General features: G+C 37.3%; 1 protein-coding gene and 1 long non-coding RNA gene across 3 annotated transcripts; both read left to right on the top strand.

Annotated features, from left to right (window-relative positions):
* Nucleotides 1-1222: 1222 nt before the first annotated feature.
* Nucleotides 1223-8514, top strand: ndufa9a (NADH:ubiquinone oxidoreductase subunit A9a). 2 transcript variants are annotated; one of them, XM_044357029.1, is made up of 11 exons: nucleotides 1223-1348; nucleotides 3554-3727; nucleotides 4614-4711; nucleotides 4814-4905; nucleotides 5323-5464; nucleotides 5646-5748; nucleotides 6286-6356; nucleotides 6961-7037; nucleotides 7378-7473; nucleotides 8053-8119; nucleotides 8263-8514. In XM_044357029.1, exons 1-11 carry the CDS (start codon nucleotides 1294-1296, stop codon nucleotides 8431-8433), a joined length of 1146 nt encoding a protein of 381 aa, XP_044212964.1. In that variant the 5' UTR covers nucleotides 1223-1293; the 3' UTR covers nucleotides 8434-8514. The 2 variants fall into 2 exon arrangements, with proteins under 2 accessions (XP_044212964.1, XP_044212963.1); XM_044357028.1 differs by having other exon boundaries at nucleotides 1242-1348; nucleotides 3551-3727.
* A 1916-nt stretch (nucleotides 8515-10430) lies between these two features.
* On the top strand, nucleotides 10431-11361 carry LOC122985984. Its single transcript, XR_006404215.1, has 2 exons — nucleotides 10431-10786; nucleotides 11163-11361. It is a non-coding gene; the product is annotated as an uncharacterized LOC122985984 (long non-coding RNA).
* The last annotated feature ends 6115 nt before the right edge of the window (nucleotides 11362-17476 follow it).

Here is a 17476-nt window from a genome sequence, read left to right on the forward strand (position 1 = left end):
ATATGGCCAAAATGAATTAGCTGCCTCTCGGCTTTTGTATGAGATCAGCCTGTCTGTCATAACCATTAGTTAATTGCCTTCTGTAAAAGTCCACTATGTGCAGGAGAGAGGGGGGCACACCCTCTCCACTAAACTCTGGTTTTGCACACAGCTGATTTGGTTTTATTTGGATTTGACCTTAAGACACAAAGTGAAGTGTATAATCAAAGCTTGAAAAGTTGGTAAAAGTGTGGATGAGCAGATAACGCAGTGTGTGTGTTCAGATCACTTGTTGACTTGGAAAACATGCCTGGATTAATGAACTCATCACATGTTCCAATAATATTTGTACCATGCCATATGATAAACAATAGGCCTATCAGACCTTCCATATTCTGAATGTTGCTCAGACTTGTTGTCTATTCAACATTTTTGAGTCATTTTGAGTGTTAAATTGTATTTAAATGACAATGACAATTTTTGTATGTTTGGAAAAATGTATTTGAACTCTATAAATCGTATTTTAAAGGACAGGTTCACAACTTTTCAAGTCTGTCTTACAGTCTAACAGTCAGGTTCTCAAATGCACACTGAAATAGGTTTTTCTTGCTGCAATCATTCCTCATGTTCATACTGGCCATTAGAAGATCCTTTCATAATGCACTTACAATGTGAAGCTACAGATATACTCCCTAGCGGACACGTACATGGACAGCTGCCAAAATCCACAGGCCTTCCTCTGTGCAGAAATGTATTTAAAAGTTTATCTGAAGCTAATATGAAGCTTCAGCTGTCCAAATTAGCCAAATCAAGTAGATATCTTTCAACATTACAGTCTTTTTAGTCCCATAGTCCCTCTTTTTGTAACTATACTTCCATTGCAGCTCAACAGGGAAACACTGTCTGAGGAAACACAGAGGGAATTTGATGCTAAAAAGACTGTAAACGTGGCAGATGTCCACTTGATATGACTAACTCAGACTGCTGAAACTTCATATAACCTTCAGATAAACTTTTAAATGCATCTTTGAACAAAATGACTGTGTGGACACACTGAATTTTGGCCTCCATCACTTACATTGAAAACACATTTGAAGGAGATCTTTTAATAGCCAGTATGAACAGGAGGAATGATTGCAGTGAGGAAAACCTCTTTCACTGTTCATATAGACATCTGACTGTTGTTTAAAGACACACTTGAAAAGATGTGAAACTATCCCTTTATTTGTGCTACGCTACACTGCACGTCCGGTCCAGAGTAGCGCTATCGACAATTCGTCATTTTGGCCCACACGGTTTGCCGTAGACAGAAAGATGGCGACCGTCGCGCTGGTTAGCCGTCCTGCGAGTGTCCTTCCAAAGATTTCCAGTGAGTAACGTTAAGATAGTAGTCAGTAGATATACACATGTATTTCTTAGATTGTTATATTGTGAATGCAGTTCTTTACACCCACGCCATACTAACACAGTTTAGACCACACACTCGGGTTGAATGACCTTGCTAACAGCTAACGTTAGCTACTAGCAGGGACTATAGCGTTAGCTAGCCATTAGCTCACATTTGAAGCTTTGAATAATTCTAGTATCAGATTATCTAACTATTGTAGCTGATGACTAAATACCTACATCATATTGTGGATCAATAAATTAAGGATATTACGTCATGGTCATCAGAGTCATTGTGTTTTCAAGTGCGTGACGTGACGTCTGTTATTGAGACACAGTACAGTCACTGTTTTTATAAACAGTCTCGCAGACATTAACATTAACAACACATCAGGTTTTAACTCTGGAAATGTAACAACAGTTTTAGGTGTCTGGTATAAATATGAGTCTGACAGCAGCAGTGTAGTTAGTTCCTGCTTGCAGTAAGGTGTAAAGGAAACGTTACAGGCAACCATCTAGCCTTTTGAAACACTCTCTTGATGCACAAAAGTGGAAATACAGTAAATCACAATTTAAGCAAAGCAATGATTATATAGAAGTAGTGGCATAAAATACTACAGTGTAATACTCAATGTCACGTTGTTAACATTATTTATTGATCTACAGTTTTGTTAGAAATTTTATTAGGCCTATATCAGGATAAACCCCTTGAGATGTATCATCTCGTTTTCAAGGAATCCCAAACTAACACAAAACAAATGGAAAATAAGACAGTACAAGATACAGTAATACATAACACAACAATGACAAATGAAACAAGAAACTAAAAAACAAAAACAGAAGAGTTAGGCTACAGCCTTAGTCTAGACACAATCAAAAAGAAAAAATCAATCTACAAAGGAACAGTGACAACATTACTGAAAATATAGGCAATTTGTTTTATGATAAGAGAACAAAACATTTTAATAAGCCAAATGATGACAGAGAATATTTGCAGGTAACTTATTCCAATCAGAAGGAGCCTGAAACATAACAGCTTTTCTACCAACTTCCTTAGATACAGAGGAGACCATAAAGAGGATCTGAGTGTCTTAGCCGGTATGAACAGGAGGAATGATTACAGCGAGGAAAATTTCTTTCATTGTTCATTTGGGCACCTGACTGCTGTTTTAAGACGGATATGAAAAATTGTGAATCTCTCCCCTGAGGTCATTGTGAAAGCTGCAGTTTGGGGTATTGTTGCAGGATATCTTGAAAAGTCTCTAATTTTTTGAATTTAATTCCCTCAAAAGAGGCTTTTGAGGGTATCAAAAGTCTTTAATTCCATTTACAAAGGTTTTGAATATTGTTTCTTGCCTGCTGTGGTTGCAGGCTGTCTGGAGACCTTAAACATCCATAAGCTTCAAGTGAGACTGGTGCAACAGTGGATTGTTCATGCAGGAAGCTGTTTAATTCCTTTTTGTTGTGTTTCAGTCAGCATCATCAGACCTGTAGCAAATACTGTCGCTACTGTAGCTACAGTCACTAGGAAGCTTGTCCACTCACAACAGATATGTGCTAATTTTAGCAAGTCATGTTAATTAAACATTACTATAAATAATTCTTATATAGTTGGGAAGTACTGACAAAAATGTGATATAAATGTCACATACACATATATAAACATGTATAAATGAACACAAGGAGTAATTATATGTCCTGACTGGTTGTCTGTCACTGGTTTTCTGTCTTTGACCAATATAATTGTGAAATAAGTATTTAAGTGCATTCTTTATGGTATTAAATAGGTCTTAAAAGTCTTAAATTTAATTTGATGAACAGTGTAGAACCTGTGTGCTGAATTATATTGCATTATACTGAGAGGTGTTAACAATAAAGGTCATTACATTAGGGCTGCAACTAACAATTACTTTCAATATCAATCAATCTGATGATTATTTCCACAATTAATTGTTTGCAGTTTCCTAGAGCCCAAAGTGATGTCATCAGATATCTTGTTTTGTCCAATCAACAATTTAAAACTTAAAATATTCAGTTTACTACAACATTATGACATGGAAAAGCAGCAAATTTTCACATTTGAGAACCTTAAACAAAAGATTGTTCTAATACCTAACAAACTGGCAACTGAGTCTATCGCACTGTTAATGCTGACTAACCACTACCTGTGTTCCTCTCTTCTCAGAAGGCACCTGCTCCCCTGCTGTATTGTCAGCTGCCTCAGTCGCCACAGGCCAGCAGAGGAAGCTGCACCATGCTGTCATCCCCAGAGGAAAGGGAGGACGCTCCTCTTCCAGTGGAATAGCAGCCACTGTGTTTGGTGCCACCGGTTTCCTGGGTCGATATGTGGTCAATAGGCTGGGTGAGTTGAAAAATAAAGCATATGTACTGATGTTACACGCACACTAATACTTCCTGTATGTGCAGCATGCTTGTGTATTTTTTTGATGAGCTGGTGCATGTAAACATCACATCTTGAGGGGAGTTCCATCAACGCAGCTAATTCAAGCCAGGCTTTTTCAAGTAAGCGCGGTTTGAATTAAGGTCGACCTTCACTTAAGGCTCAAGCTGTTCTACAAACACAGTTCAGCCTTGTCTAGTCAACGTTAACTCTAACCGGGCTTGAATAAGATTGCATTGTGCGCATGCACGGAGTACAAAAGCAGCCCATGAGACAATGTCGCAGAAAGAAGGGAAAACTAGAGCAGTGTTCTTCTCAGCAGCAGAACAAACCCGGCTGATGAAACTATAGGAAGAATGTAAAGGAGTTATCACCAAAAAGGGCAATACTGCTTCAATTAACAAGGTGAGGGAGATAGCTTTGCAAAAAAATTGCTGACAGGTTAAATGCGCAAGTTATACAACCCTACTTGTGTGGGCAGTGATGGCCTAAAGGTTAGACAAGCGAGCTTGTGATCGGAAGGTTGTCGGTCAAATCCCCTGGACCAGCAGGGTGAATGTGGGTGGCGAAAGTGAAAAGATAAATTGGGTTCAATTACTTCAGTTTATTTATACATTTATTTATGTTGGGATTATGTTGTTTGAAGTGGTCGGGACAATTGGATCAATTACTGCCATGTCAACTTGTTCAGATGTATTCTTGGTAAAAGTTAACATTTTAATGAATTACTGCTATCGATTTTTAAGTTATAAAACAATTCCCCCAAAACTTGACTCGTGATTGCTCCTTTGTAAGATAATGACACAAAAATATGATTGCATGTGTTTTTTTTACTGATGGTTTGCAGGTCGGATTGGATCTCAGATTGTAATCCCTCACCGCTGTGATCAGTATGACATCATGTACTTCAGGCCCATGGGTGATCTTGGACAAATCATTTTTATGGTAAGATGCAGAAGTGTTGCAACACTCATGGATGGTGGAATGTTTAATCTGCTTCTCCTTAAAGCCTTAAATGAACTGTAAATGTGTTTGATCTTGTTGCAGGAGTGGGACCCCAGGAACAAAGACTCCATCAAACAGGCTTTGGAGCACTCCAACGTCGTCATCAACCTGGTGGGCAGAGAGTGGGAGACGAGGTATACATGTAGACTGGAAAATATTTTTTAAAGCATCTGAATTAATTGTTGTTTAGATGAAATAAAATTGTAATCCTCTTCCACTATGTCACATAATATGTACAAGAATCATTATGTTGTCATGGTCACATGTGACTTTGAGTATTGAGGTGTATTCACAATAAAAAATCATACACTGGTGCCCTTTACAAGAGAATAATTGACATTGGAACGCCTTAGTGTTTTAATTTTTACACTTATGAATGAGGAAACTATTGCTGACAATTGGAAAAGAAACATATTAGTTTGCTTTATTAGCAGATTTGCGTCACTGGTTTTATCATGTTTATGTAGGTGCGTGCGGGAGGAATGTTGGATCAGCCTTTAAATTGTAAGCAAGCATTCACATGTAAGCATTCTTCCTCTTATTGTGTACAGGAACTATCGCTTTGAGGATGTCTTCGTCACCATCCCTCAGCAGATTGCCAAGGCAGCCAGAGAGGCCGGCATCACAAAGTTCGTCCACATGTCTCACCTCAACGCTGACATACGCAGCCCGTCCAAATACCTGAGGAACAAGGTAGTGTGCTGTTATTCTACATACTGCACAATCAAAATCACAGTCAAAATAGTGTATTGCGTCAATATGTCTATCAGCTCTGTAGTGTATGTACTTTGTAAAGCCTGTGTTAGCTATTAATTAAAGGGTAAAGAAGGCGTACGTGTTGTTAATCATTGTGTGCATTGTGTCTCGGCCACAGGCTGTAGGAGAGACAGCAGTGAGAGATGAGTTTCCTGACGCCATCATCATGAAGCCCTCTGAGATATTTGGGAGAGAGGACCGATTCTTCAACTATTACGCAAGTAAGACGGTTGTTTGTTTGTGTGTGTGACGGAGATTGTAAAAGCAGACAGTGATTGATGAGTATTTCTGCACATCAGTCTCCGCCTGATGGTAATGTGACGCCTGTTGGATGCCGTGTATGTTAATGTTCTTGTTTATGTCTGTGGTTTGGTTCCTGTACATTCAGTGCTCTGCCTTGGATGCTCCGACTTCAACTGTGCCGCATATTAACTGCGTTGACATCTCCTTATTAATTAAGCCTGAGCAGAGCAGTTTTTTTTTTTCTTGTGACAACTAAATGCTCAACCATTTTAAAAACAGTCCTTTTTTAGTTCTAACTCTAATAATAACTCTGAATATGTAGCATGTTTGCAGAGTTTTATCCCTGTTTTTTTCAATACTGTAGCTCTTTTTCAGCGGTAGCCATACAGTATCAAATTTGAACACATTTAGTGGAATCGATGTTGTGTGACTAGTTTTGGTGTACAGAAGCGCTGCAGAGGAGGCTGCTATCCCATATTGTGTTGCAGTGAAAATTACTTTTACACATTTTTCAGACATGCGCTGGTTCGGCAATGCCATTCCACTTATTGGCCTGGGGAAGAAGACGGTGAAGCAGCCTGTTCATGTAAGTTTGTTGAAATTATAAGTTAACATTTCTCTTGGCAATGAACTCAAAATGACAGAAATCATTGCTCAAATTATTACAGGAATGCAACTGGCAGTACTAACATTCTGTTACTTTGTGAGGTTTTTCACATTTATAATTGTATATAATGCAACCACCCTTGCTGGTACAACTAAAACTGATCACTAAGCAGCTCAACAGGTTTATTTCAGTTTTGGACACCTAACTTAAGCTCACCTTGGCATTTGATAAAGAGGATAGGAATGTTGCAGGAACTCAAATAACAAGTACAGTGCCATAGTTTCTTGGCCCGTCTGCAAAAAAAAACAGTTGTTATCAGTCCTAAAACTTGTTTGATTACTTGAGATTCATAGTTCAGTTTTGTGACAGCATTCAAGTCATGAGGACTCTTTCAACCAATACTGCACGATTACAATCTATTTTGTAATAAACTGATCATATAACTAATATATAATATATATATTCTAAAACCATGTCCTGTCTTGTCAAAGTCTAAAAGAAACAAAACAAGTCCCACAAAATCATTGAATATCAAACAATCCCACCTTAATTGTTTATTTTTTTGTTTTGTTTTTTCCCTTAGGTGGTGGATGTGGCCAAGGCCATCATCAACGCTGTCAGAGACCCTGATGCTAATGGAAAGACATACGCACTAGTTGGGTAGGTAACCAGTAAACCTATCCCTGGACATTCAGCAAATAGTCACAAAGAAAGTTACAGACATTGACAGCTGTCTGGACACTTAAAGTACAAATAATTAAACAAGAATTACATGTGTAGAAAAAGGTTGTGTCATAAGATTTTCCTCTCCCTGCTCCTTTTCAGTCATAGAATGTGTACAAGGAAATTGAATTGTATTTTGTTCATGAATCACATCTTTTTCTGGAACTGACGTTGACATGAGCTGAACAATAAATGAAATTTAATTTCTGTACCGATTGACAATAGTGAGGACTTTCCTTAATAGATTGTTTTTGTCCTGTTTTCTGCTGTTGTCTAGTCCTAACCGTTATCTCCTTCACGACCTGGTGGAGTACGTCTACGGAGTGGCACACAGACCATTTGTGCCCTACCCCCTGCCCCGCCCACTGTACCAGTAAGTGCCTCATAAATGTTGAACATTTGCCAGGAACCAGTCACCTCAAGAAAGACTCAAGAATTCAGTGACATTAAAGGCATGTTGTAAAACAGCAAAGGAGGCGGTTGACAGATTGTGAGGTGTTATTATGGAATACAAAAGTACAAGACATAAAGTACAAGACAGAATACAAACCTGTATAACCTCAAGTTATTTTTTAAAATTAATGGATCAACATCAGGACCTGCTGTTTCAGTCCAACCTGTGTGGCAAGGAAAGTTCTGTAGTAGGTGCAGCAGTTCCGTAGTATTGTCTCTTCATTCAATTCTTCGTAGAGGTGAAATATGCCTCATAGCTACAAGTCTTTTTGTATATGATGCTACAATATAAGCACACACACTTGAAATATTCCCCTACAGAGCCACTAGAGAGTACCTTTTAAGTTAAACACAAGAAATAACCATATACCCTTGACGACTGTATTAGTGGGAATACATTGAGTCCCCACTTTGCTCTAATCATGGCAATGTATGGTCTCTTAGGCGCAATGCTGATGTACCACTGAACAGTCATGTGACATTTCTGTTTTCTTTTCAGCCTTGCTGCTCAGTTTTTTGCAATGAACCCATTTGAGCCCTGGACATCCCCAGACAAAATCGACAGGGTAAGAAAACCAAGATTTTACTATAACTGTAAACTTGTTTTGAGAATTGTACCACCAATAGTGGAGCCTCCACAGCCAACACTTTTTTCTTTTAGATAATTAATAAGAAACTTCTAATTCTGTTCTACACTTCTATTTTCCAGTTTCACACAACAGACATGAAGTACCCAGGGCTTCCTGGTCTGGAGGATCTTGGTATCACTCCTTCCACTGTAGAACAAAAGGCAATCGAGATTCTGCGTCGCCACCGCCGATTCCGTTACCTGGAAACTGAGTTGGATGAGACAAAGCCAGCCAAGACTGTCAACTACTAAACTACCTTATGAGAAATGTCCCAACAAATGCTTTGTCTTTAACTGTATTCTGTACATAAATAAAGAGTTATCCTCTAAGGATTTTCTTGTATTCAGTGGTTTTCTTACATTAGATGTGACCTTATCATTACAGCGCCTATAAGTGTATCCACCTCATTTTCCATGTTCACCTGGTTGGACACTCTATTCCCACTACTGCAGTCTGCAGGAGAACTGCCATTTGGTAGAAGATATATTTTCCATCAAGACAACAGCAAACTTTACAACAATGTTAATGTCCTGGAGCAGTCACGTTATTGTGAAGTTCCATAAAGACAGAGGAAAAAATAGTTGATAGTTAAGTGTTCAGATGTGTGGGGCTAATAGTGTAGTTTATTAATCTAAAAAGGAAACTGCAGTGTTACAGTGACTACAGTCACAAATAACTAAATTAAATTAGGTAGGTAAGAACAATACAATTAAACAGCCAAATTAAATACAATAGACTAAATAGAAAAAAACAAGACTAGACTACAAATAGATGGTTATACAATGATTGTGCCAGTAACATACTGAACTTCAGTAGTGCTATTAATAAAAACTTTCATAAAAAAAAAAACAGTAATCGACACCAAAGATACCCTAGTAAATAAGTTGCACTAAGTACTGGAGTGTACTTTGTACCTTCTATTATATTACGTTGATAGAGTCAAATGAGTCCACCCTTCCACCCTCAAGTCAGTAAAGTAGTACTACCTGTTGTTTCCTTTAAAAGCAGTGTGCTGACTGCTCCTGCGTCTGCCTTATTAAATCATGCTATTTATTAGATTTTTAACAGAATTAAACAACTGTCAATAGAAAGACTAAATTAATCTAAGTAAGATAAGATTGCTTTATTGTACAGCTGTAGAGTCTGTGGAGAGAAGAGTTGCCGGCTCACAGGACAGAATGACATTGATTTGATCCTTCGTGAGAAAACCACAATGAGGACATACTACATGCGAAGAGCTGGAATAATTGGAGCGCTTTTAATCTTAACATACATCATCACCTACATGATTGCGATTCTGAAAACAGACAGTTTTTTTTCACAAGGACCCACAGGTGAAGATGTTGTGAGAAGGAAACTGGACAAGATTGAACAGATCCTATACAAGCTGGGTAAGTACCAGTTCAGAAGAAAACTTCAAAGTTCTGGCTTACAGTGGATTTGAAATGAAGTAAACCTAATTATATTAACTTGAGTAGATAATTGTACAGTACAACACTTTCATTTCAATGCCTGCACAGGTGCTTTAGCTACAATTACAGTTGCTGAGCTTAAATGAATGAGAGCCACATTGTTAATCCAGTGCAAATGACATTAAAATGTAAATAAATTGAACATCTTTGCCAACTAGGTTTTACAACAGCGGCTGTATTGATCATTGTGGGTGGAATTTATAGTTCACCGCATAGCTTTGATTTACAGTTTGATGAGTAATCACAGACCGGGTGACCTCATTCACCTTTTTGATGTATGAGACAAGACATTACTGAGTTTCCCAGACTGACTAGTTCAGCCTTCTAGAAATGCTTTATTTCCTCAGCACATTGTGTAATACTGTGGATCGGTTTTTCAATTACTGATTAAATTTATCCTCTTTAACTACATGCTAAATTAGAACAAGACATATTTTATCACTTATCAGCTTCTTGCACTTTTGATTCTTTTCATTATCATTAATAGTCCATATATTTTAGATACAAATGAACTATCTTTTGTCAAACTATTCTCCCTTCACTAAAACAACTACAACATGCAGTGAGATTCCTCAGAAAAAGAAGCAATACCACAAAGTAGTATCAAAAGCAAAAGGACTTTTCATTCAGAATGGCTCTTTAACCCAAAGTTTTGCAAGCTGTTGCAAAAAGTCTTCCAGATAATTTTAAACTTACAGAATTTTGCAAATTTCAAGCAGACTTGATTTTTTTTAAATCGGATATACAAACTAAATGTGTACATCACAAATTCAAAGCTCCATCACTGTCTTTATGAACAGTTTAATATGTTTATTAATTTAGAAGGGTAAAAAAACACATGCGTCAGAAGTGCCTGGTTATACTGTCCATTACAGACATTAATGGACACCTGCCAGCCATCAGAACTGATAATTCTCTGTGTGTATGGGATAAAGTCTACCCTTGTTCAGTCTTAACGCAAAAGTTAAAAGACACGAATATAAGCGATATCACACTGGGCGGATCGAGGTGAAATTGTTTTTACGAGTGTTTCAATTTGAGTGAAACGTGCGCATATCCTGAGGCTTTTCGACTCTGCTTAACAAGAAAAGAAGAGAAATCGAGGAAAAACAGAAAAAAACTGGAGTTTCTGGTAAGTTTTAAAATCTGTCAGAGACACGGTCATGTGTATTGCTAGTTAGCCACCATCAATGTCTATATAATTAGTACATTTTGTTTCATAATGAAAGATTGTAAAATAACACATGGCCAACATGTGCTTCATGTTCAAACACACTTTGAGAATGTAAGTCTGTAATGGACAAGGAGATAAGACTAAGTGGCAAGATGTTGTATGCTACATTTGATTTTACTGAGAAAACAAGTGCTAGAAGAGTAAGTGACATTGATTAGCTTTTGATAGTTGCCAAACAGATTTATACTTCTACCAGGAAATTCTCTGAATAACATGTTTAATCATTTCCTTTTCCAACCTCACTCTGTCATTTTATGAACACAATCCACCAAAGCAATGTTGATAGACCAAAAGACTTCCACCAATGAAGAAAAGATTGTGGCGCCAAAGTTGTATCCAGACTCCTTCCTGTTTGCCATGTGGGGTGATGACTTGTCAGAAGAGGAGCAGAAGGAGGCTGAAGCTTCAAACTGAATTTCATATACTTTTTTACTAATTGATACAAACTTGAAATAAAATTTAAAAAAAAGCCATGCCTTGAGTGCTGTTTGAGTTTGTCGATTGCAGTTATTGCTCTGACTGCCCTTGAAAATATTTTATTCCAACAGTGCTCAGTTTAACTGATTGGGCAACACAACACATATTTCTACACACTGTGTCACAGATGAACTGTCTGTACAGTTCAACGACAGATCTGGTGAGAGGTTCAAATCCTTTTTATAGTAAATAATAATGATAATGATAATAGGCAAGCGGCTGGCAGATTTGCTTCACTCACCAGCTGAAAAAACAATGGTATCTATTGAGTGGCTGGAAAAATGTGTCACCAGCCATTTGGCCGGTGGACATAAAAGATAACTTTGCAGCCTTACTACTAAGTTCAAATAACAATTTCGTTGATTTCTATGATTCACTATGACTACACACACCTTTTCGGTGTGTGAGTTGGGATCCTGCACAAGATAAGGTGGTAACCATAATGGATATATTTGTGATCCAATGTGCAAAATGCAAATACAAGTCTGACCACACTGATACAGTGCCAGTCAAAATTTTGGACACACCTTGCCATTCTCTTGAATGAGTAAGTGTGTCCAAACATTTGACTGGTACTGTATGTGCACAGGGTTCAGAAACACCTCTGTAGACATCTTTGGACTAATGGACATCTTTCTCTTCAGCTTCTGTAAGTTTAGTAATAAATTCTTGAATCCTTAGGTAACAGTGGGCCTCATGCAAGAAGCACTCGTACGAACAGATTAGTTCTCAAAACGCACGTAGGAGTGATTTAAGAACATTCGTGGCATTCATCACTTTTCTCATACATAGAATTTTCTCTTAGGTATAGACGATATTTGCGAGTGATCCAGACCTGTCATACATGTCATGAATAGATCATCTCTGCCTTTCTTGACTGAGGACAAACACTTGTTTGACTTGCAATTATAATGCCCTAATCTGAATGAATTTGGAATTTAACTATGATACCAAAATTAACAAAAATTTAATAATACTGTAAGTAAAACAAAATAAATGCAAAATGTATATTCTGTTTACCATATTTTCACCATCATGGCTGCCAATCTGTTTAAAAGGTTTGTAGATTTTATGATTTTTATGGCCATAAATTAGCACAGCAACTTCTACATTTGCAACTCCAGTATCATCTTGTGTTTCAGCTGACAGTGTAACATCACTTATAGACTATAATATTCTCCTCTAATATCTCTGTGACTGCCACATGACCGCCTCCCATCATGGACCACTTTGCTTTAGAAAGATGTTTTTTTAGCATCTAACTCATTCCCTCTTTATTTCTGTCACAGTGCAAAGCTGTTCTGATAGCATGTTAGCTGGATTCATATTCTCTAATTGTTTCAGGTCTCCTTCTGTCACTCCTAGTTCAGGCAGTAAAGAGAGTTTGTTGAATCCCACGTAGGATTTTCTTATTTTTGTCTTATTGCTTTGTGCAAGAACAAATATAAGAGAAAAATAAGAAAACATGCATACATGAGGCCCAATCAGTGCACTGTGGAAAGAAGCCACACCCATTTCCAACAAATGTGTCTAGTCAAGTCCTATTTCTATTACCTTTATTTCATCAGATTAACAATATGTTGTGCTGTTCTTTGTGACATCATGTTGTGCAACATAGCCTATGTAAGTCACAGGTGACACATCAATGAACAATGTGTCATACTGAAGTAACTATCCAGACTTCCAAAGAACAGACACCTATGTGGGTGCAACTTTGAGCAGAGTCTCTTTCTGTCTTTTGTACTTAACTGGTAATGGATTGTGAGCTTATAAATACTTGATAGGAACTGAAAAAGACTAAAACTAAAAATCAAATAACAAATAGTATTGACGTCATATGAACAAAATTATGTAAAAAGGTGTAAATGCTTTTATGATCAGATTCATTCACTTCCTACTTGTGCCTCAGCAGGAAATAGTCTGCATCTAACCTGTAACATACAGGAAAGAAATAACATATAATCTATGTGGCATTTTTGTTAATACAACACAGTAACTCACTGTAAATATGTATTAGTCATAATTATTATTCATTACCTTTTTTGTGGAGTTGATGCAAGTAGCCACTTGCCAACCAGTTTACTCAATGCATGTGCAGAAACAATTACTATAATAGAATACATTAATCCCAGCATTCATTTTCAATACCTACTTACAGTATCTTGTTCAGGGTTACTGGCGGACTGGATCTTATCTGATCTGATGTATGCTGGATACATCAGATCACAGCAGAGAAAACAGATCACCTGACCAGAGTCAGGCAAACACATTCAAACTTAGAATTGAAGACAATTTAAGTCTACAATTTGAACTGCTTGTCATCATAATAGGATAAGATAATAGTTCCCTACTTAAGTAAAACTTTGAAAGCAAGACTTAAACATTGGGGCATTTTTCCATTGTGGTATTGATCATACTACAGTTTTTCTCAATTGTTTAGTTGGATTGTCAGAAACAATGGTGCCAGTTGACACCAGGGAACACAAACACCAAAATGTTTTTCAGTTTACAAAGCGGCAAAAGCAAAATTGTGCTATGTTTTCAAAACCTTTTCAATCAATGGTGGTATATCCATGTCCTCAGTGAGTGTGACCTGAACTGAAAGTTTCCATTGCAACATTTTTTTTAGCTATGCTACCAGCAGTATTAAATGTATTGGCATAAAATTCTGTAGATATTCGTGGTCCCCAGAGGATGAAACAGCAGGCTGATGTATACACCACCCTGACATCTGCTATACCCCCTACACATGCCAGTACGACCCTTATCCTTAGTCCTGCATTTTGCAGGTGCCAATGCAACAATCAGTGTTTGATCAGTGAAGTTATCTGAAGTGTGACTTAGTTTTCTCTAAGCCTATCAGATTTGCAAGAGTATTGAGATTTGTTTTTGACAAATCTGTAAATGTGTACACTGATCTGTAAATGCGCACATAAATCTGTAAATGTGCAGACCGATGTGTAAAAAAGGACAAGAGAAGCACACACTCATAACTCAGATTCAATGTTTTAATTTTTACACTCTGTAGATCAATGTTTCAACACATCTTAGCTTCTTCAGGGTTTTTGAGTCATGAAAATAACCAAGCTAACAACAGCAGATGTCAAATTGTGTAAACCAACCATGTGTTTTTGGCAGGAACTGGCTAGTTAATCATTGAAAATATTTTTTATGGAATTACCGTTCATGCAAGAGATCTCAACCAATGATAAAGTACCATAAAATGTGTGATAGAGTATGTGTAGAGAGTGTTGTATGTGCTTGTATTTTGGACACACCTTGCCATTCTCTGTATGTATTTTACAAGATGGCTGATGTCAGACCAACAATAATCATAGCTGGCTGGAAATGTGCTATGCAGCCTACAGAAAGTGTCATAGTGGAACACAATGTTCAATATGTGATTGTCACAGCGAAACCATTTTTAGTGAACTTTTGTAAGCAAACATTATACATTCCTGCCTATTTACCAAAATGCTTAATGTATGAAAGTCCACTTTCTCTCTCTGTGACTCAGTTGTTATTTCTGTATTGATAAATTAAACACCTTCATGTTGTACCTTAAAACCATTCAACGCACACCCACTCTTTGATTATCCCTTATTTTACACACTGTAAATGTCCAATAGATGACATTTCTTTGAACTTGGTGTGCATTTATCATCACAGGTCTTTTTATGTTGTAACGAAACACTATAACAGGCTAAATGCTGCTTCACAGTTCTCTCAGTGGTCCCTTTCAGGGGTCTATTCCAGATGGTTTAACAAACTCTGAGCCTCACTCTGAACTATGAGTTGATGAACCTGAGATGGCAAGATTGATGAGATTTTTGGTTCCAGAACAACTGATCAGAGTTCAATTAACTCAGAGTATGTTCACTCTGAGCTAAGCTTGTGTGTGGTAAAAGAAAAAACCCACTATCAATGGAGCTCTGAAACTACGATTCACCATGGCAACAGGTTAATAAAAGGCAGAGCCTCCATACTAATCCATAACCTGAGTCAGAGCGGGGAAAAGGGTCAATAATGAAACACAACGAACTTAGTGAAGAACAGCTGATCAGTGTTTGTTCAATCAACTCTGAGCATGTTGACTCTGAGTTCAGTGTGTGTGTGTGTGTGGTGAATGAAAAAAGCCATCAGCAATGGAGCTCCGATATTACAATTCACCATAGCAACAAGTAAATTAAAGCCAGAGTCTCCAATTTAATCCAGTGACGGTAGGAACATGAATGAGTGTGGGCAGAGTGTGAACATTGATCTTAGGTAGCAGTGACAGAACGTGAGTCAATAAGTTAACACAATAAAGTTTTATTGAGTGTTGTCCATTAATTCATAATTTACCAGACTTGAATAGTGGATCATAAAGTGGCGGAAGCTTACTGTGTATAATATTTTTATGTACAAATACAAAAATAAGGTGGGGACATATATGTACATTTTAGCATATATGGATTCAGCTATAATCTGACAGGGACACAACACAGGGCAGCGACTGAGGATGAAAAATATAGTTGAAGATTAAAAAGATATAGAGAGATAAATCAGATAATAGATATGTTACAAAGAGACATGATTGTAAGCTCACAGTCTGTACCAGCAATAATGAGTTTGGGGATTTGCAGTTGAAAAGGCATCGAGGTTCAAACTAAGAGTAAATGTTTAGACATCTATTTGGATCTTGGCTCAACAGCATTCAGTGACTTTATTTCAACAACTGAGAGTAAATGTACTAAATTTAAAAGTCCAATAGATGACATTCCAAGGTTCTCTGTTCTGTGTTTTGGTAGCTGTTCTAGCTGTGCGTGCATGTTAGTGTATGTGAGTCCTTCCTGTCCGTTTCCAACATTATGGCCGGGTAACAAACTTTCTTAATTACTGGTGGTAGTGTGACATCTAATGGGCCTGAATGTCATATATTGCATCTTTAAACATCTTCACTGAATTTTAACACTAATTTTCAAACTACATTTAGTTTGCAGTCTGCAGGTGAACCACTACAGAAATATTAATAACCTCCAGATAGGAATGTTCCATGAGTGTGACCAATCACATCATGAGACATATGAGGTGATCTTTTTAATCTTAATCTTTTTTTTATTTAAGATGACCATATTACAAACATGTCCCCTCCAAGACCAACAAGCTGCTGTAACAACCTGCAGAGGTTTGATTCTGAGCTGAGAGTGAATTCACACTGTGTAATATTTGAATGTCAGTACCCAAATCAATGTTCAAAGAAATGATTGATGTGCATAAAAGGAGTAACGTTGTTTAGTTGGTTTAGGACTCAGTGTGAGTAAACATTCTGCAGGTTTTTCTTCTTGTTCCTACAGTTGAATGTTTGAGTTTCACAGAAACTGTGCAGAATGATGTATGTGCAGAGTTTGACACTAGAAGTTTCTCTGTGCTCATTGAAAATCATATTTTAAGGGGTAGCCTATGAGCAGGATTTGTGACAACACAAATAAATTGGAGCCAGTTCTGGTCCAATATTCAACTTAAACAAGTGTGATGTGGAAACTTGAAGCCTCCAGTGCACAAACGCTGAGAATGGACACTTTACAGTGAAGTAGGAAACATCTTGGGTCCAGCAGTTAAACTTATGACATGAAATATATTTTCATATATAAACACTGGGATTTTTAATGAAGAGAAGGAGTACATGCTATTTAAAGGATTTTAACAAGATATTTGAACTGCTTTTATGGAAAAAACCATATCACACTATTAATCGAAGTATTTTACGTCTGATGGGAATCTTTAACACGCAGACAAACATTCTTCAGTTTTCTTGTCAATAGACTGAGGTCATCACTTCTGCAAAACTTAACTAGCTTTTCTGCATTCTTGCCTATTGGTTAGATGCTGGGAGCTGTAGTGGTAGCAGATAAAATAATAATAATACTCTGAATACAACACAGAAAAAACTTTAGTGATCAGTTCTCTGAAAGATTCTGGACCTAAACATATACAACAACTATAGCAAAAGTAAGTGGTGTGAGTTTTACCTATCACCCTCAAAATATAAATTTACTCTACTCGCTGACATACTACCTGGTATCATTCACCTGATGTGTTGGCTGACTGTGACTGGCAGAGCATGCAGTC

The sequence above is a fragment of the Thunnus albacares genome, chromosome 7, assembly GCF_914725855.1.
Source record: "Thunnus albacares chromosome 7, fThuAlb1.1, whole genome shotgun sequence".
In the NCBI taxonomy this organism is placed as follows: domain Eukaryota; kingdom Metazoa; phylum Chordata; class Actinopteri; order Scombriformes; family Scombridae; genus Thunnus; species Thunnus albacares.

Excerpts from the sequence above, each read along its gene's own strand:
- ndufa9a (XM_044357028.1), top strand. The coding sequence starts at position 1,294 with ATGGCGACCGTCGCGCTGGTTAGCCGTCCTGCGAGTGTCCTTCCAAAG. Across the intron at positions 4,712-4,813 it reads TTGGACAAATCATTTTTATG|GAGTGGGACCCCAGGAACAA; the intron begins GTAAGATGCAGA and ends ATCTTGTTGCAG. Across the intron at positions 4,906-5,322 it reads GGCAGAGAGTGGGAGACGAG|GAACTATCGCTTTGAGGATG; the intron begins GTATACATGTAG and ends TATTGTGTACAG.